General features: G+C 45.4%; 2 protein-coding genes across 2 annotated transcripts in view; one reads left to right on the forward strand and one right to left on the reverse strand.

The window, feature by feature from the left end:
* CXCL17 (C-X-C motif chemokine ligand 17) overlaps window positions 1-20,167 on the forward strand; it is a 95,469-nt gene that overhangs the window by 20,486 nt on the left and 54,816 nt on the right. The gene's annotated exons all lie outside the window — the stretch shown is intronic.
* On the reverse strand, window positions 14,216-16,463 carry TEX101 (testis expressed 101). The gene is made up of 5 exons (XM_067719887.1): window positions 16,385-16,463; window positions 16,116-16,259; window positions 15,787-15,972; window positions 14,597-14,725; window positions 14,216-14,436 (listed from the first exon to the last, which is right to left on the reverse strand). Exons 1-5 carry the CDS (start codon window positions 16,446-16,448, stop codon window positions 14,216-14,218), a joined length of 744 nt encoding a protein of 247 aa, XP_067575988.1. The 5' UTR covers window positions 16,449-16,463.

The raw sequence follows: 20,167 nt of genomic DNA on the forward strand, positions 1-20,167 counted from the left end.
CCAGTCTCTAGAAGAGAAGAACTCATTGTCCTGCTGACTGAATGATAGTCCAGGCCGTGGGACACAGTGTAAGCGCCCAAGAAACTTCCTTTTATTCCTGTTTTTTAAAAGAGCTTTACTGAAGTATCATTTGCGCACTGCTCAAAAATCCACCTGTTTGGTGTATACAGAGCGTTGCAGAAAGAAATTAAGACCTAAATCAATGGAAAGGCATCCCATGTTCATGGATGAGGAGACTTAACGTTGTTAAGATGACAATACTCCCCACGTTGATCTTGTTATTATTTCTGCTGCTTTCTTTCTTCTCCTTCTGGTAGTCCCACATTTGTACGTTGCTAAACCTGACAGCGTCCCACAGGTCCCTGATGCCCTGTTGAATTTTCTTCATTCTTTTTCTTTCTTTTCTTCAGATTGGTTAAACTCTATTGATCTAGCACCGAGTTCATTGATTCTTTTGCTAGCTCAAATCTGCTGTTGAGCCCCTCTAGTGAGTTTTTAAAAATTTTGTTATTATACTTTCAAACTCCAGAATTTCCATTTGGTCCTTGTGAAAAAAACAATTTCTGACTCTCTCTCGGTGTTCTCTATTTGATGGATCAATATCATCAAACTTTCTTTTAAATCTGTGGCATGGCTTGTTTTTCGTTCTTTGAACATATTCATAATATACTCTTTGGAGTCTTTGTCTGGTAAGTCTAGCATCTAAACCTCTGAAAGACAGTTTCTACTGATTGCTTTTTTTCCTGTGTAAAGTACCCTTTTCTGTTTCTTGGCATATCTCGTAACTTTTTGTTGAAATTGGACATTTTATTTTTAACTTTTAAAAATGTTGAGGTATAGTTGATGTACAATATTATATGAGTTTCATGTATACAACAAAGTGATTTACAATTTTTAAAAGTTATACTTCATTCATAGTTATTATAAACTAGTGGCTATATTCCCCGTGTATACATAGTAGTTCGTGCCTCTTAATCCTCTGACCCTGTTTTGTCCTTCCCTCTCCCCACTGGTAACACTAATTTGTTCTCTGTATCTGTGAATCTGCTTCTTCTTTGTGATATTCAGTAGTGTGCTTTATTTTTTATTTTTAAAATTATTTATTTATTTTGGCTGTGGTAAATAAATAAATTTATTTATTTATTTTGGCATCATGTGGGATCTTAGTTCCCTGACCAGGGATCGAACCCCTGCCCCCTGCAGTGGAAGTGCCAAGTCCCAACCACTGGACCACCAGGGAATTCCCTCTTAGCTCACTTTTTTTTTTAAAGGTAATGGGGACTCTTGGGATGGTGGAGTTGTTAATATATTTTAATATGTTTTGTTTATTTATTTATTTATTTGGTTGCGCCGGCTCTTAGTTGCGGCAGGCAGGCTCCTCAGTTGCGGCATGCATGTGCGATCTGGTTACCTGAGCAGGGATCAAACCGGGGCCTCCTGCATTGGTAGCGTGGAATCTTAACCACTGTGCCACCAGGGAAGTCCCTTAGCTCACTTTTAAATTGGGTTATTTGTCATTTTATTATTGAAGTGTAAAAGTTCTTTATATGTTCTAGATACAAGTTCCTTATCTGACACCTCACCTGCAAATACTTTTCTCCCATTCTGGCAGTTTTCATTTTCTGAAAATTAAAGCATAAATTTTGATAAGGTCCAATCTGTAAACTTCTTTTGTCATTTGTCCTTTTAGTGTTATAAATAAGAACTAATTTCTTAACCCAAGGTCTTAAAGATTTACTCATATTTTCTTCTAAGAATTTTATAATATCAGCTCTTAAAATTAAGTGTATGACCCATTTTGACTTAACTTTTGCATATGGTGTGAAATGAGGTATCCAACTTCTTTATTTTGCATGCAGATATGCTTGTTTCAGCACCATTTGTTGCAAAGATTATTCTTGCCCCATTGAACTATCTTGACATGTTGTTGAAGATCAACTGCAAATGTGAAGGATTAGTTTTGGACTTTCAATTAGAGTCCAGTGACCTAAAAAATAAAGAATAATTATAAGGTTCATTTTTTTCTTTTTTTAAATTGGAGTATTGTTGCTTTACAATGTTGTATTAGTTTCTGCTGTACAGCAAAGTGAATCAGTCATACGTATACATATATCCCCTCTTTTTTAGATTTCCTTCCCATTTAGGTCACCACGGATCATTGAGTAGAGATCCCTGTGCTATACAGTAGGTTCTCATTGGTTATTTATTTTATACATAGTAGTGTATATATGTCAATCCCAATCCCCCGGTTCGTCTAAGGTTCATTTTTTTTCTATAAATTATTTTCCATTTTTTCTTTGTCATAGCAGGTGATATCGAATATGTCAGTTATTTAGCATGTATTGTCTGAAATGTGCTAACTTTTTTGTTTGTTTTTGGTAGAAGCATCTCTAGAGATTGGTTTTAAATCTTTTCTGCCCATGCTTTAGTAAAAGGCTAAAGATTTATACAGTCTGAGAACCTGCCATTTCTCCCACTTCCTCCTCCATTTCTCTGCCAATGCTTTAGACCTTTCAGCATTCTTCAACTAGGAATGCATGTGTGCGTGCAGTGTGCAGGCGTGTGTGTGTGTGTGTGTGTGTGTGTGTGTAATCTTGCCCTTTTTCAGTTGTGTAAATTCAGTGCCATGAACAAGTATGTGGGGACTTCCCTGGTGCCTCAGTGGTTAAGAATCTGCCTGCCAACACAGGGGACACGGGTTCGAGCCCTGGTCCGGGAAGATCCCACATGCTGCGGAGCAACTAAGCCCGTGTGCCACAACTACTGAGCCTGCTCTCTAAAGCCGGCGAGCCACAGCTACTGAGCCTGCGCTCTAGAGCCCGTGAGCCACAACTACTGAGCCCACATGCCTAGAGCCCGTGCTCGGCAACAAGAGAAGCCACCGCAATGAGAAACCCGCGCACCGCAACGAACAGGCAAAAATAAACTAATTAATTAATTAATTAAAAAAAAACAAGTATGTGAAGGCTTTGGGATTACATTTTCCCCCAGGGTAATATTTCCTTATAATCTGTTCAGAGAGTCAAAAATGGAAACTTCTTTGGAACCACGAGAGACGATTTTCTGGTCCCCATTAACTGCATAGCCCTTACAGTGTCCTGGTTTCCTTTTATTTATTTATTTTTATTAAATTTTTTTAATTAAAAAAAATTAATTTAAATATTTATTTTTATGTCCTGGTTTCAAGTGAGGCTCTGCGTTACTGGCTTTAAATCACAGGGGACAAATATTGTACCTCCTCCCTGCACGGTGATGAAAAGTCTGTGTATCTCTTCCCCAGATGGTGACTGAACGTCCATCGCCAGGTCCCGTGGATTTATTAGATGGGCACTGGGTGTTTCTGACCAGGATAACATTTAGTGATCAGTCTTTGAGGCACGTCATTATTTCTGACACCTGTGAATTTAACCTTCTTTGAATCAGCCCAGTTAGTGAGGGAAATGACATTCGTCTAAAATTCCTGTTTGTTTTAAAAAGGAGAGTAGTCCTTTAGAAAAATGCCAAGGATGTGTTGGATTCCGTACTTAGGACTGAGGCCAGGGCAAACGCAGTCCATCCTGTTCTCCCCAAATTACAGTCCCCCAGGGAAAATGGACAGTTTAATTGTAAGTAAAGAAAGGATGAACTGGAAAGACACGATCGGGACTCCTTATACTGGGGAGTCAGAGAATAGCTCCAGGAAGAAATAAAATCTCAGCTAAGTCGGGACAAGACAAATCTTTTATGACAAGGACCAGCCCTCTGTACCCTCTGGGACCCTCCTCCCACCCTCACCTCAAGTCCCACCACCGAGGCTTCAGCTGTCAATCAAGCCCCCAGGAAGGACAATTGTGATGTGTACTTTTTTTTTTTAATTTTTTAACATCTTTATTAGTGTGATGTGTATTGATGTTCCATCAGGACCCCGAGGAAGGGAAGGGAAGAAAGAACATCCTGACTGATTAACCTGGGCACGCTGAGACCCTCCCATTTGCTACATAGGTTTCTTTGTAGGGGGGAAAAAGAAAGACCACACCTGCAGAGAAAGTGGTTTATCGATTGGATCCCCACACAGCGGGAACATGGTGGAGATGCAGGGAGAGGATTTCACCTGTCACTCAGAGCATCACCTTGAGATTTCTTGATGTTCTTCACTGAGGTTTCAGAGGCTTGACTGCATCCATGGCCACGGGCGGATGCACTGGACAGTAACTGAACACAGTCCTGGGGTCAGTGTTAATGAGTCTTTGTTTTTCCAGTCAGTCCCATGGAGGGCAAAGGTCTGTTTCTCCTTTGCTCTCTGCTCTTCCCATGTCGACTCCTGCTGTCTCATGCCTGCTCCAAAGACTGTGCTGTCCTCTCTCTGCCCCTCTCTCACCTTCTCTTGCCACTAATCCTTCCCAGATCCTCTTCCTTCCATTTCTCGTCCTGCAAACTCTCTGGCTTCTTCCCTCTCAGACTCTCCTCTCTTCATCTTTTGCCTTTTGCCTTTGTCGCTTCTCTCTTTACATCTTTTCTCCCCTCTCTCCTGTTCTTCCTCTGTGCCTCACTCTTCCTCCTGTACATTTCTACCTCATCGTATCTCTCCACCTGCCTCATCCTTCCTTCTCACTGTGGCACCTGACCCCACCTCTTTATCCAGTTCTGTCTCTTCCCATCCTCCCCGGACGCTCTTACCTTTTTTATTGCTAGCAATACCTCCAAGCTCTATCCTGGTCAAAGTTTGGAGAGAGTGAGCACCAACGCCTCCAAAAAATACTCCCAGGGGCTTCCCTGGTGGCGCAGTGGTTGAGAGTCCACCTGCCGATGCAGAGGACACGGGTTCGTGCCCCGGTCTGGGAAGATCCCACGTGCCGCAGAGCGGCTGGGCCCGTGAGCCGTGGCCGCTGAGCCTGCGCGTCCGGAGCCTGTGCTCCGCAACGGGAGAGGCCACAACAGTGAGAGGCCCGTGTACCGAAAAAAAGAAAAAAAACTACACCCAAGACAGTTAAATCTCCCGTATTCCATATCCCACTATTTTCTGGTTGTACCAAAACCAAACAAACAAGCAAACAAAAAACAACTAGCAAATGATTGTATGCTTTTAAAAAATTACACTTAACAAATGGGATGAGGTAGGATTCCTCTTTCTTTTTTTGGCTGCGTTGGGTCTTTGTTGCTGCGTGCGGGCTTTTCTCTGGTTGCGGCGGGCGGGAGCTACCGGTGCGCGGGCTTCTCATTGCCGTGGTTTCTCTTGTTGCAGAGCTCGGGCTCTAGGCACATGGACTTCAGTAGTTGTGGCGCACAGGTTTAGTTGCTCTGCAAGAGGGACCAGGGCTCGAACCCGTGTTCCCCGCATTGGCAGGCGGATTCTTAACCCCCTGCGCCACCAGGGAAGCCCGGAATTCCTCTTTCTTAAAAATGTTTCTAGAGCTACTAACAACTTGCATTTACAAAGGAGTTGAAAAAAGTATTCCTCTGGACTGTACAAGAAGGGAAACAGGGACCACTGGTAAGGCATGGTATATGATATTAATCAGACTTCTTTTTCTCCTTCATCAGAGCCTGGATTCTCCTTGGTTTTAGTTTCTCCACTTTCTGCAGGTAACTCTTTAGTTTCTTGCTTAGGTACTTCAGCCTGCTTTCTCGCTGTTCCCCTTTTCCCTTTTGTTTGCACTTTTTTTTTTCCTGCCACCTTTTTGATTTCCTTTCCACTTTTGCAGCACCAGGTTTAGCAGACCACCCTTCTCATCTCCTCCTGGGCTTCTCCTTCATAGTCTTGGGCATCATGGCTGTGGGGAGGGTGTGTGCCCCGTGCCTACCTGAAGGGCACGCTGAGGTCCTTCCCAAGATGGGCTGCCTGGCCACTGTGCTTCTCCCACCACCCAAGCTTCTGGGACCCTTGGCCAAGTAGGGTGGTGGGAGAACCAGATGGAACTGCATTGGACTTGTTATTGAGTTTTTCTTCTTTTTTATTTTATTTTATTTTTTTGCTTTGCTGAGCAGCTTGTGGGATCTTAGTTCCCTGACCCCAGGGATCGAACTCATGCCCCCTGCAGCAGAAGAGCAGAGTCCTAACCACTAACCGCCAGGGAAGTCCCTGTTTTTGATTTTTAATGTAATTCCATGGTGGTATGAGAACATAACTTCTATGACCTGAATCCTGCCACATTTACTGTGACTAAAGTTTTGGTCCAGAATATGGCCTATCTTGATAAATGTTCCATGTATACTTGACAAGAATTTGTATTCTGCTCTTGTAGAGTGCAATGTTCTATACATGTCAATTATGTCAAATTGGTTGATAGTGTTATCCAGTTCTATTATATACTTGCTGATCTTCTCTCTGCTTGTTCTATCAGTTACTGAGAGAAGGGAATTGAAATCCTGAACTATAATTGAGGATTTATGTTTCACTCTGCAATTCCTTCCGTTTTTGTTTCGTAGATCTGAAATTCTATTATTGAGGGCATCCATGTTTAATAGTTGTATCCACTTAATGAACTGACTTGTTTTTCATATGACATGATCTTTATTCTTGATAGTGTTTTTTTTTTTTTTTTTTTTCGGTACGCGGGCCTCTCACTGTTGTGGCCTCTCCCGTTGCGGAGCACAGGCTCCGGACGCGCAGGCTCAGCGGCCACGGCTCACGGGCCCAGCCGCTCTGCGGCATGTGGGATCTTCCCAGACCGGGGCACGAACCCGTGTCCCCTGCATCGGCAGGTGGACTCTCCACCACTGTGCCACCAGGGAAGCCCTTGATAGTGTTCTCTGATGTGAATTACACTTTGTCTTATATTAAAATAGCCATTCTAACTTTCTTTGAACTACTAGCATGGGCATGGTGAGTTTTACCTTGTTGGGTGCTGGATCTTTTTTGTCTGCCTATACATATTATTGAGTTTTGTTATCAAATTCAGTTTAGCTATTTGGAAACAGTTGGATCCTTTTCGTCTTGCTCAGGAATTACTGCGCTTTGTTGCTTGATGTCAGGTGTCTTGAAAACAATGTATTTTGTCTAGTTTTTGTTTGTTGCATGTAGGAGGATAAATTTAGTCCCTGTTACTCCATTTGGAGCAGAAGTGGAAGTGTATCATTTTATTTTTAACCTACCTGTATCATTGTATTTGCAATGATTATCTTGTAGACACCATATAGTTGGTTCATGTTTTAATATTTTTATTTTTATTTAAAAAAATATTTATTTATGTATTTTGGCTGCTCCAGGTCTTAGTTGTGGCACTCAGGATCTTTAGTTATGGCATACAAATTTCTCAGTTGTGGCATGCGGCCTCCTCAGTTGCCCGACCAGGGATTGACCCCGGGCCCCCTGCACTGGGAACGTGGAGTCTTACCCACAGGACCACCAGGGAAGTCCCTATTTTTAATCTCTTCTGATGATTAGTCTTTAACAATTTAATAATTGGTCTTCCATGGTGTTTTTAGCATTGTTCTAGGGACTCTAATACTCATACTTAACTCTTCACTATCTACTTATAATCAATATTTTGCCACTTCAAGTGAAATGTAGAAACTTTATGATCGTAGAGATTCCTTTACCCTCTTTCTTTATGTTATAGTTGTTAATGGGAGAGGCATTTAATTGAGATTTCACGGTTGGTACAGTATTTCAATGGCATTGTGACAACAAAGAGGGAGACAGGAAGAAAAAGTCATTAGAGGTGAGATGGTTAAGGGTGGAGACCCAGTTACTGGGTAATAAGAGAAAGGATGGAGAGGAGGCAGTGACAAGGGTGAAGTTATCAACTGAGGACGGGACTTTTTACAGGGACTGGTTGATGCTGACAACAAGGAAGGGTACCATGTGATAGAGTCTGATTCTGAAGGTATAAAATCAAAGCAGTTGGGAGTAATATTGGACTAGGACCAGAGACTCAGCTTCCTCGTGCTAAAAACACAGATTGAAGGCTTCACCGGTGACGCAGTGGTTAAGAATACTCCTGCCAATGCAGGGAACACAGGTTCGAACCCTGGTCCAGGAAGATCCTACAGGCCGCGGATCAACTAAGCCCGTGCGCCACAACTACTGAGCCTGCGCTCTAGAGCCCGCAAGCCCCAACTACTGAGCCTGTGAGCCACAACTACTGAAGCCTACGTGCCTAGAGCCCGTGCTCCGCAACAAGAGAAGCCACCGCAGTGAGAAGCCCTCGCGCTGCAACGAAGAGTAGCCCCCGCTCGCCGCAACTAGAGAAAGCCTGCACACAATGAAGACCCAATGCTGCCAAAAATAAATAAAAATAAAAATTAAAAAATTTATTTTAAAAAACCACACATATTGAGATTTTGATTTTGGCTTAGGATGTGGGAGAACATGGAAGACCTTAACTTCTGCAATAACACCAAGAAATATCTGGACATTATAATATGTCACACATTGGAAAATTAAAGAGAAATGGAAAGGGAATTCCCTAGCGGTCCAGTGGTTAGGACTCTGCACTTCCACTGCAGGGGGCATGATTTCAATCCCTGGTCAGGGAACTAAGATCCTACAAGCCTCAGGGTGTGGCAAAACAAACAAATGGGGCTTCCTTGGTGGCGCAGTGGTTGAGAGTCCGCCTGCCGATGCAGGGAACACGGGTTCGTGCCCCGGTCCGGGAAGATTCCACATGCTGCGGAGTGGCTGGGCCCGTGAGCCATGGCTGCTGGGCCTGCGCGTCCAGAGCCTGTGCCGCACAGTGGGAGAGGCCACAACAGTGAGAGGCCCGCGTACCTCAAAAAACAAACAAACAAACAAATGAACAGACAAATCCCCCAAAAACAGAGAAATGGAAATGGATACAAGAAAGCCCCTCTGGTTACCATAGAAGGGAGCCCTTCATAGGTGACTGGCAAGCCATGGCAGCTTCCTGAGGCAAATCCTGGGTCAGGGAGTTGGGAGGCGGAGGAGAATATCTGTCAAAGACAGAGAGATTTTACTGTGTCCACAGGAAGCCAGTTGATCTATTGGTGACAGCAGGAACAGATGGGATGGATTGGAGTCTGGCAGACCACCAAACACAAAATTAGTTTTCTCAATATAATAATTCTCTCCTCCATGTCTACTCCAATTTTATCAAGAAAAGGTAATTTTAGGTAATACTGAAAGAAACAGAAAAAGTGTTATCAGTTTGTGCTTTTTTTTACAGCTTCATTGAGGTATAATTGACATATAGTACACTGCATTTTTTTTTTTTTTTTTTTTTTGCGGTACGCGGGCCTCTCACTGCTGTGGCCTCTCCCATTGCGGAGCACAGGCTCCGGATGCGCAGGCTTAGCGGCCATGGCTCACGGGCCCAGCCGCTCCGCGGCATGTGGGATCTTCCCGGACCGGGGCACGAACCCGTGTCTCCTGCATTGTCAGGCGGACTGTCAACCACTGCGCCACCAGGGAAGCCCCATTCCTTTTTTTACTGAGTAGTTTTCCATCATAAAGACATGTCATAATTTATTTATTTTTACACTGTTGATGGGCATTTGAGTTGTTTCCAGTTTTTGGCTATTATAAATAAAGCTGTCATGAACATTTGTGTAAAAATCTTTGTATGGACATGTGCTTTTGTTTCTTTTGGGTAGTACCTGGGAAAGGAATGGCAGAATCTTATGGCAAGTGTATGTTTAATTTTTTAAGAAATTTCCTAAGACTGGGAACAAAGCAAAGTGTCCACTCTCACTACTTTTATTCATTGTACTAGAAGTCCTAACCACTACAATAAGAAAAAAAAAGAAAGAAAAGGTCGACATGCTGGAAAGAAAAAAAAAACTGTCCCTATTTGCACATGACATGATTGTCTACTTAGAAAATCTCATGGAGCCCACAAAAAAGCTCCTAGAACTAATAAATGAGTTTAGCCAGATTCAGCACACAAAAATCAGTTGCACTTATTTTCTATACCAGCAATGAAAAACTGAAATTTAAAAGTACCATTTACAGTAGCCCCGTAAAGGTGAAATAAGTATGACTCTAACAACATATGTTCAGGACCTGTATCCTGAAAGCTGCAAAACTAGAATTCTCATCCATTGCTAGTGGGAATAAAAAAATGATACAAGCGCTCTGGAAAACAGTTTCTCAGTTTCTCGTAAAGTTAAACACACTCTCGCCATATGACCCAGCAATCCTACTCCTAAGTATTTACCCGAGAGAAATACAATTTCATGTCTACATAAAAACTCGTACCCAAATGTTTACAGCAAACACTTGTACGCAAATGTTTACTTTATAACTGCCCCAAACTAGACACAACCCAGATGTCTTCAGTGAGTCAATGGATAAACAAACAGTGGTATGTCCATACAATGTAATAATATTTCACAATTAAAAGGAACAAGCTGTTGATATACACAACACGGATGAATCTCAGAGCCATCATGCTGAGTGAAAGTAGTTGGTTTCAAAATGTTCCATTCTGTATGATTCCATTTCTATGACTTTTTTGAAAAGACAAATCTATAGTGATCAGAGAACAGATCAGTGGTTGTCAAGGACTTGGATGGGGGGGATGTGATTACAAAGGAGTAGAACAATAGAGTTTTTGAGATGAAGAAACTGTTCTGTATTCTGACTGTAGCGTTGTTCAGTTAATTAATTAATTAATTATTTTGGCCATGCCAAAATTGTTTTTGGCCACACGTGGCTTGCAGGATCTCAGTTCCTCGACCAGGAATTGAACCCGGGCCACGGCAGTGAAGGTCCTGAATCCTAACCACTAGGCCACCAGGGAACTCCGTGCCTTGTTTAATTTACACAAGTGATATTTTGCTGCAAAGGAAATTTCTTACTTTTTAAAAAAACATAATGCAGGGCTTCCCTGATGGCGCAGTGGTTAAGAATCTGCCTGCCAATGCAGGGGACGCGGGTTCAAGCCCTGGTCCGGGAAGATCCCACAAGCCGCGGAGCAGCTAAGCCCGTGTGCCACAGCTACTGAGCCCACGTGCCACAACTACTGAAGCCCACGCGCCTAGAACCCGTGCTTCACAACAAGAGAAGCCACTGCAATGAGAAGCCCACGTACCGCAATGAAGAATAGCCCCTGCTTGCCGCAACTAGAGAAAGCCCGCGTGCAGCAGTGAAGACCCAACACAGCCAAAATAAATAAATAAACAAAAAACCAAAAAAAACTCATCTCCCACTCTGACATCGCTACCCCAAACGAGCATGTGCCCACCTGGCCACTATAACATCATTGACAAAAGAGAGGAATTTTCAGATTCTTTCTGCAGTGCCCGTCCTTCTTAGACTTCTACCTCTTTTCTTGTCTACTCTCTAGAACTTACTTTTTTTTTTCACATCAGCATCTAGTTTCAGGTAATTGGCTGCAGTTGATGGTGGTTAGTTTTGTTGTTGGAGAGGGGTGTGTGTGCACGTGTAGTGGACTTTGGTTCACTTCAGTAAGCAGAAGACCCATAGCCTCAAGTTGCCAGTCACATCTTATGGGTCCTGTTAAGTTGTAAAGCTGTTGGAAATAACGCCTGTCCCTGAAGTGCTGCTACCTTGACAGGGGAGATTATACGTTGTGTGGGAAACTGTAAGATATTGAAGGAAGGCTGGCAGATGTGCTGGGGCTATGCTGAGGGAGATCAGTGGGTGCCAGAGAAGTCAGAAAAGGTCTGCTGGAGTTGGCAGTGAGATGTCTAGTGGGACCCTCTGGGGTGGGTAGGTGGGAAGAGGAAATGGAATTTCAGGGAGGAAGGGACGTGAACACAGCCCTGGAGGAAGCAATGAATATCACGTGTGATGATGGAGTCTAAATCCGGGTGGGTGAAGCACACGTACGGCAGGGTGATATGATGCTATTACTGTTACCTCCCCACGCCTCCATTCTTTGTACTAATTCTCTTGTCCCTTCTCCTCCAGTCAGTCAGTGGGCCTATTACCCGAGAAATGCAAAGAGCCAGAAATACCTTCATGTTCAGCCCTGAAATTTCAGAGTAGGCTATGTAAATTGAAGTTGATGTAATTCCAAAGGCCCAACTTTTGACTTGTTAGACTTGGCATTTTTAAGTTGCGGTCTAAGAATGAAGGCTTTATGGCATGGTTGTTTTGTTTGTTGTGGGATCTCAGTTCCCCGACCAGGGATTGAACCCCAGCCCTGGGCCCTCGGCACTGAGAGCGCAGAGTCCCAATCACTGGACCGCCAGGGAATTCCTATGGCATGATTGTTGGAAAAAGAAAAAGTAGGTTTGAGAAGAATGTGTGATAGTGGTCTGTGTATGGTGGGTGATGAATTGTAGGGTCTAGGCCGCATCTCGTTCTCAAGTACCTTGGGAGAAAGCAAGTCTCTACGAAATTATCTTTTCTCCAGATCTTCAGGAATTTCATCACCTATATGGGATTCCTAGGCTGCTTTAGATTCCTGAAGGACCTCGGTGGGATTTGAGAGCAGTTGGAAGAGGCCCCGAAGTCGCTAGAGGGACGGCAGAGCTTACAGGGCCTGCGTGGAGCCCATGAACCCCCAGACAGGGTTGAAGATTTCCCAGTGGAAGCCAGCAGGAATGGAAGCTGAGAACCCAGGCATCAGTGAGAACCTGGACATGAGCAGCATGACAGGTGAAAACTAGACAGTCACCTCCTGCCCACCAGCACTATAGCAAAGCCCTGGGTGAGGAGAGTGGAAAGGAAAACAAGCCCTGAAGTGACTGAACTTAGATCTGAAATGACTGAGAAAACCCTGACACGACTGAGTTTACTCAGACTGGTTACTCCACTAGGTAGAATGGGGGATTGTTATAAACAAAATTATCATAAAAAAATAATATATTTAAAAACAAAATTATCATAAAAAGAAATAATATATTTAAATAGTTTATATTATATATTTAAAAATTAAGAAAGTCGGAACACTTGAGTTTGTGGACTGAGAAATTTGTACATGCTGCGTAAAGCTCTTTGGCAGATGACAGATATAATTTTAAAAATACCAAAACAATTCACAGGCCAAATTTTTAAAAATTTTGGCTCTCCTCCATTTACTCAGGAGTGTCTTCTGCAACTGTCATCGGTGCCATTAAGAAGCCAGTGTCCTATGGGAAACAGCTACTTGGCTTTTTCGGTTCGTTTTTTGTTTTTGATTTTGTGTTTTACCCCAAATAGTATTTACCAGTCAAGGCTCTGAATGCTTGTAATTTCCCAAATTTATATGTCCCCTCATTAAGTTAAAGTTTTATTTGTTGGTGTTTCCGCTCCTTCTTTAGAGAGATTCACCAAACTGACACAATGGAGAACTGGATGCCTGGGAACAAAGATAACGTAGTAGCTGGAGTGGGCCTTTAACTCAAAGAGTTAGTAAGAACTAGAGAACTTTCTAGAAAGAACTTGGCTGGACTATACTATGATCAGACTTCCCTGTCCTTTGTGGGAGGGGTCAACAGTTTGTATTAAAAGTCTCTCCTCCCGCTCCCAGTGCAGTTTATTGTATGTCAATTAAGCCTCAATAAGGCTGTTTTTTAAATAAATGAAAAAAAGTCTGTTCCCCTTTACTCTACCTTTGCTCTATACAGCTCCTGTATCACTGGAGTATTTTACAATAACATAGACTTTACGTATTCTTGAGTAATAAGTTAAATAAATAAGCATAAGAATGTGAAAAAAGAATCTCCCCACCCAATAGTTTTTCACCAACATTCATCAGACCCTACTGAACCCCAGGTCCCTCCTAAGTTCCTTCTGTCCACTGAGGAGGCATTAAGTAGTCAGCAGAGATGGGAAGGAATGATGTAAAGTGGGCAAGGGACAAACAGGATAGAGGGAGATGGGGCCACTATAACTGAAGAATTTAGAGTCTGATTTTTCTCATTCTGCCACACCTCCCAGGGAAATATTAGAACCCCAAGGCAGGTGACGTTGGCCTTACAATTGGGTTGGGAGCGTTCTGGAGGAGGACAACATTAGCCTCTTGTCCAGCTAGCAAGACAAGGAAACCTATTAGAGTGAAAGGAAAACCAGACTTCAGGTCAAAACATCAGAGTTCTGGTCCTGGCTCTGCCCATAGCTATGTAAGTGTGAGAAATTCATTAAAGTTTTCGAGATCTTTGATTCCCTTTCTGCAAAATGTGTAGGTTGGAGGAGATGAATTTTAAGGGCCCTTTTAGCTCAATAATGCCACTTCTAGTTTTGAGGCATACACACATCGTGGCAGAAACTTTATTAGAAATGTCAGATGCATCCACTGGGACTGCTCTTCAGGCTTCCACCTGCCCCTCAGCTTGCTGATGACCACTCAGAAGAGATGTCCCGTGACCCGGGACCCGAAGCACCTACTCAATGGACAAGCGCTTGCAGCGACAGCGGGAGCAGTAGCTCTAACCTCCAGACTGAAGTGTGAAGCCATGTGGCCCCACTTTCAACCTTTCGGGGAGAGATAGACCTGAGTGGACACGTTTCCTTCACCCGCAGGGGCCCTATTGTAAAGATCCCAGACATCAGCCTGCAGCCATCTGCGGATGTACAGCCTTTGATCTCCAAAGGTGCGCTGAGGTCTCCTGTGGAACAAGGAGGGATGGGGAGACACACAGATGTTTTAGGAAGTCAGAGAGGAGTCCACGCCTCCCTCATTCCTGGAACCCTGAGTGTCAGAACCTCTTGGGCTACACTCAGATGTCTGGTTTTCCAGCCTCTGAAACCATCAGATGTTCAGTTTACCTCCAGTGACCTGAAGTTTTCCTTGATAGCATTGATTTGTATCGTTGGGGCAGGAAAGAGAAGGAGCATTCAAACAGGACCCCAAAGCCAGACAGGTTGGGCAGCGGAGGTCTGTTGACCCTCTGGGAGCTGAAGGGGGAGAGAGAGGGACAATTAAGGGCGAGTCCCGCCTCTGAGTTGCCTCCCCTTGCTGCCTTCTCTTCCTCCAGTCTTTCCTGCTGGTGCCTCTCTACTCAAGGACTGTTACTACCACCTCCCCACCCCTCTCCAACTGATTTCTATGCTGTCAGAACCCCATCCAACATGACTTCCGAACTCTGTGCTTAGGTGTGGAGATACAGATATGAAAAGGACACAGTTCCTGCCAGCTAGGATCACTGCCTTGAAGGAGACAGACATGTAAGTAATTAACTACCATACAATTCAGTAGGCATTGTGTCCAAGGTCTAGTGGCAAAGAAATGGAGGACCACCTAAGTACCTAAAATAATTTGGTTAGGTATTTTCCCAGAGCCGACGCCTGAGTGGAGATGGAGGAAGAACAGAGGTTAGCTATGTGAAAATGGGGGAGGGGGAGGAGGGAGAGGAGCAAGGGAAACAGCGAGGACCAAGGGCTGGAGGTGTGAGCCGGCTTGGTGGATTGGAGAATTGTGAGAAGTTGTGGTGTTGATACTCAGCTGGTAGGCACAGGTGGGACTGGACTGTATTTTTATAGCCAGCATCCATTCTGATTGGTCAGTACCATCTCCACTGTTAAATATTTTGAATCCTAGCCCCAAGTAGAATACAATAAATGAGAGAAGGAAGAGAAGGAAATGAGCTGAAAAGATAGGCGGGGCCAGATTTCTATAGGCCTTGAGGACCAACGGGGGAACTGGGCTGTGGCCATGCGGCAAAGGGGGAAGCAGTGCTTGCTAGATGGACGATGTCACCACCCTGCTCAGAAACCTCCACTGACATTGTATTGCTTAATAAACCCCAAACCCCATTTACACTCCAGCCTTCACTGATGTCCCTCTGCTTGGAGCAGCGTTTCCAGACCTCAAGGTAACAATTTAGAAAAAGAAAGACAAGCCAAAGGTCTTGAGGTCCTTTTGTGTATGGCGCACTTGGACCTAAGCAGAGTAAGCCCCGTTTTTTCAGGGCTGCATGGAGTTTCTCTCAGCACCCGTCTCTCCCCTCCCAGGGTACCGTCAATCTCTTCTGTCCTCCATAACTCATGTAGGTCCTCTTTGTTGTTGCAAAAGGAGTCCTCACAGTAGTTACTGTAGGAGATGGCGATTAGGCCAGGGGCTGGCGTGTGCTGGATAATCGTTATTGCCGGTGCCCCGTCTGAGCTGCAGCCCTTAGTGGCCAAAATTGCTGTCTTGGTTCCTGCTGTGAGACAAGAGGGAGGGAAAGTGGATGGGGGTGCAGCGCCTGATGTTTGGCCTGGGGAAGGCGGAACCGCGTTAACATGGCCATAATCACCTTCCCCCCGCCCCTGCCCCACCAGCCCAACGGCCTCGTTCTCATTTTACCAGCCTTAATCATCAGCACGGTTTCCTGGCACAATGCCCCATTGTCACAAGTCTCAGCTTTGTCTGTGGTCCAGTTAAATGTCTCTGCTGGATCTGCTTCTAAGCCCACGAACGTACTCTTTTGACAACGCAAGTTTTGTGCCACTGGGGAGAAAATGAGATAAAGATAAGCACTTGCCCTTCTCTGTGGGGCCCCAAACCACTCCTTTTTCACCAGAAATCCATCCTCCGTGACCCAGCCGCTCTCCCCCCACATCCCCAATACATACAGATCAAGGTCGGGGCTCCTAGGAGAAAGAGGAACAGTAAAACCTGGAAATGACAGGCTCCCATGGCTTCTCTTAGAGACGTTTGGAAGAACCGATCAGGATCTGTGATTTGATGGAGAAGAACCTTTTCAACCACATGGAACGAGATTAAATCTAAGATCCGGCAACAAGTACTGACTTCAGGGCAGAGTTTACGGGTATATAAAACGATGATCTCGGGCTTCCGTGGTGGCGCAGTGGCTGAGAGTCCGCCTGCCGTTGCAGGGGACACGGGTTCGTGCCCCGGTCCGGGAAGATCCCACATGCCGCGGAGCGGCTGGGCCCGTGAGCCATGGCCGCTGAGCCTGTGCGTCCGGAGCCTGTGCTCCGCAGCGGGAGAGGCCACGGCAGTGAGTGGCCCGCGTACCGCAAAAAAAATAAATAAATAAAACGATGATCTCTAAAGTCAGTCTGTCCCGATCTCGCTTGTGAGTTTGGGCAAGTTAACTAGTTAACAAGCCCCAGTTTCCGTAGCTGTACTTCTCAGACTCAGCCGCCTAGACCGAGGAGCTCAACAGCCCCATACCCTCCAACCTCTGGATCCGTAATCTGGCCCAAAGGCCCTTCTCCCTCAGACTCCGGAGTCCAGGTTCAAACCTACGCTCTTTCGCGGCCCAAGAACCTCAGTCCCCAGCTCCCAACTTCATCAGAACCCAGGATTCTGAGATCTAAGCCCTGTCCTACCTAGGGATCCAGGAGTTTGGGTTCAGTCACCTTTTCTGTCAGGACACATGATTCTGGGCACCCAGCTTCTCCCCCTCTCCGACCCAAGAGCGCAGGGCCCCGGCCCTCACCCCCCTCAGCTCCAGGACTCCCGCACGCCCCGCCCCCCCCGTCCCCCACCTCTGTTTCCTCAGGACCCAGGAATCTGGGCCCCCAGACACCCTTTTACTCTTTAAGGGACCAGAATTCCTCCTGGCCTCTATATGATCTCACAAGAATCTCCTTGTGCTGAAGGAACGCCCTGGAACGCTCCACTCGCCCAGCCGGTCCTTCTCCTTCTAGTGTCTCCGAGGCACGGAAGGCGGGGCCTGCTTCACCGGACAGATCAACTCGAAGCCCCATTGGTCGATACGAAAGCATCTGATGAGCTCATTGGATGAGCCTGGAGGAACGCCACACCCCATTGGCCTTTCCCAGGCTGTCTTGCTAGTACGCATGCGCAGGACGCCGAGTGGCTGGCAAGCCGGGGGACCTAGAACTCGCTGGTCTTTGCCGCGCTAGGGCTGCAGGGCGGGGCGGGTGGTGCATCCCCAAATGGCCTTGCTTACACTTTTCTCTCTTTGGGTTATAGAATCCCTACTTCTCCAGCCACACTAGGAAGTCAAACCCTTGGCTTTCACCCACTGAACTTTTCTCCCTGTCCAAATTGCCTCGCATGTTTCCAGCCTGGCCCCTGCCCCAGCACCCATCCAGTGGCCATAGCCACTGGAAGTCGACTTGGCCTCCTGACCCGTCACTTGCAGTGGTTCCTGCTCAGCCCAGGCCTCATCCTCTGAACACGTCATGGCACCAGCCTCCTCCGTGACCTTCTGGAAGGCTGAATAGGGTAATGCGGGCTTCAGTGTTACTTCCGGCACCCCTGAATGACCGATTGCCATCGTACCTAACCCACGTGTCAGTGTCAGTACCATGAACACGTTGTGTCATTCAGATTTCTTGTTCATGGCTGGAAAATCCTATTTCATATATATATATATATATATATATATATATATATATATATATATATATATACATACACACATACACACACACATATATATACACATATATATGTGTATATATATGTGTATATATATATAAGCTTTCTGATGTAACATGAAGTAGAGATGTCTTTTGTGTTCTTTCAGACTTGGTACTGTTTCTGTGAGTTCTATGGTATAAATGAATATTTATTTTTAATAGAGAAAAGTGCCTCAATAAGAATGGTGTTGGTAAAAGTCTAAATTTTATGTAAAAATATATTAAGAGTTTTCAGTTGGGGACTGTTAATATTAAGAATATTATTATTAATATGGTTATTAACATAAATATTAGGAACAGTTCATATATACAGTAAGAGAGAGTTCTGGTCCCAAAGACCCTGTCTCTCAGGACCCAGGACTCTGAGCCACCCTCCCTTCTTCTTGGGACTCAGGCCTCCAGCACTCACCTCCTCTGAGCTGTAACAGTATGTGGTTTTCCCGGGTCATTGTGTACCTATAGGTGTGGTGCAAGGTCTCAGGTCTTGGCCACAGTTGCCAATGCAGGACCAATGGGTTAGGGGAAACTGGAGGGCAGAGAGGGTGGTTGGGAGCTGCACAGACACCTGCTTCAAGCTCCAGAATGTTGTCTCAGGGCCCTCATCCCTTCCCATGCCTCTGACTGGCACTCACCCTTCCTCTTCTGTCCTAGCCCCAAAGCTGGCTTCTAGCACCTGTAGTGAAGGTCATCTTAAATAATCTCTTGGCCTGTTAATTAGTTTGCTGAGGCTGCCGTAACTAAGTACCACAGATTGAGAGGCTGAAAGTCCAAAATAAAGGTATCAGCAGGGTTGGTTCCTCCTGAGGGCTGTGAGGGAAAGATCTCTTCCAGACCTTTCTCCTTGGCTTGTAGATGGCTGTCTTCCTCTTGTGTGTTCACATCACCTTCCCTCTATGCATATCTTTTAAAAAAATATTTAGTTATTTATTTTATTTTTGGCTGCGTCAGGTCTTAGTTGTGGCGCTGGGCTCTTCGTTGCAGCCTGTGGGCTTCTCTTCTAGTTGTGGTGTGCGGGCTTAGTAGTTGCAGCTCTCTAGTTGCGGCATGTGGGCTCCAGAGCGCGTGGGCTCTGTAGTTGCGGCACACAGGCCCTGTAGTTGTGGCTCACATGCTCAGTAGTTGCGGCGCATGGGCTTCGTTGCCCCGCGGCACGTGGAATCTTAGTTCCCCTACCAGAGATCGAACCCACGTCCCCTGCATTGGAAGGTGGATTCTTAACCACTGGACCCCCAGGGAAGTCCCCTTCTATGCGTGTCTGTGTCCAGATTTTCCCTTAGTATGAGGATACCAGTTGGATTAGGTCCCACCCTAATGTCCTTGTTTTAACTTCATTACGCCTGTGAGGATCCTATTTCTAATAAGGTCACTTTCTGAGGTAATGGAAGTTAGGACTTCAACATGTGAATCTGGGGGCAATACCACCCATAACAGCCTGTTAGAGAGACTTGTGTTACAGATGAAGCAGTGAGTGCGGAATAGTGCTCCAGGGGCATCCTGCTACCATTTTGTAATTTCTTCTGTGTTAACGTCATTCCTGATGCAGACTTTGCTTCCCACAGAGGCTACCTTGATGGCTGGTGAGGGAGGGTGTGAAGATGCAAGACTGAGGGGGTATCCCCGGAGCGAGTCAGGGGCTCAGAGGCTCACTCAGGGATTCCAAATAGGCCAGAACAGTGTCCCTGTTAGCACAAGGTATATATAGTGCATCCCAGTGGGTCAGTTTGTCGGGGAAACGCCCCTTTCTACCCAAGCCTGCCCATCTGATTCTATTATGAGAAGAGTAAGGATCAGATATAGGTTCAGTTCTTGGGGGGCTGTAGGATTTCTCCTGCCTTCAGGCTTGCCCTGTCTTTGACATCTTTGAGTGATTCCACATCAAAGGATCTGGGAAGAAAGTATCCCCCTTTTCAGCCTGTGTCTGTCCCTCCAAGTCACAGGCTTGGGAAGATGATTCTTAAGTCACACTCCAGGTGACCTGGCCATAGAGTCCCTCCATCT

Source organism: Pseudorca crassidens, chromosome 20 (assembly GCF_039906515.1).
Source record: "Pseudorca crassidens isolate mPseCra1 chromosome 20, mPseCra1.hap1, whole genome shotgun sequence".
Taxonomy (NCBI): domain Eukaryota; kingdom Metazoa; phylum Chordata; class Mammalia; order Artiodactyla; family Delphinidae; genus Pseudorca; species Pseudorca crassidens.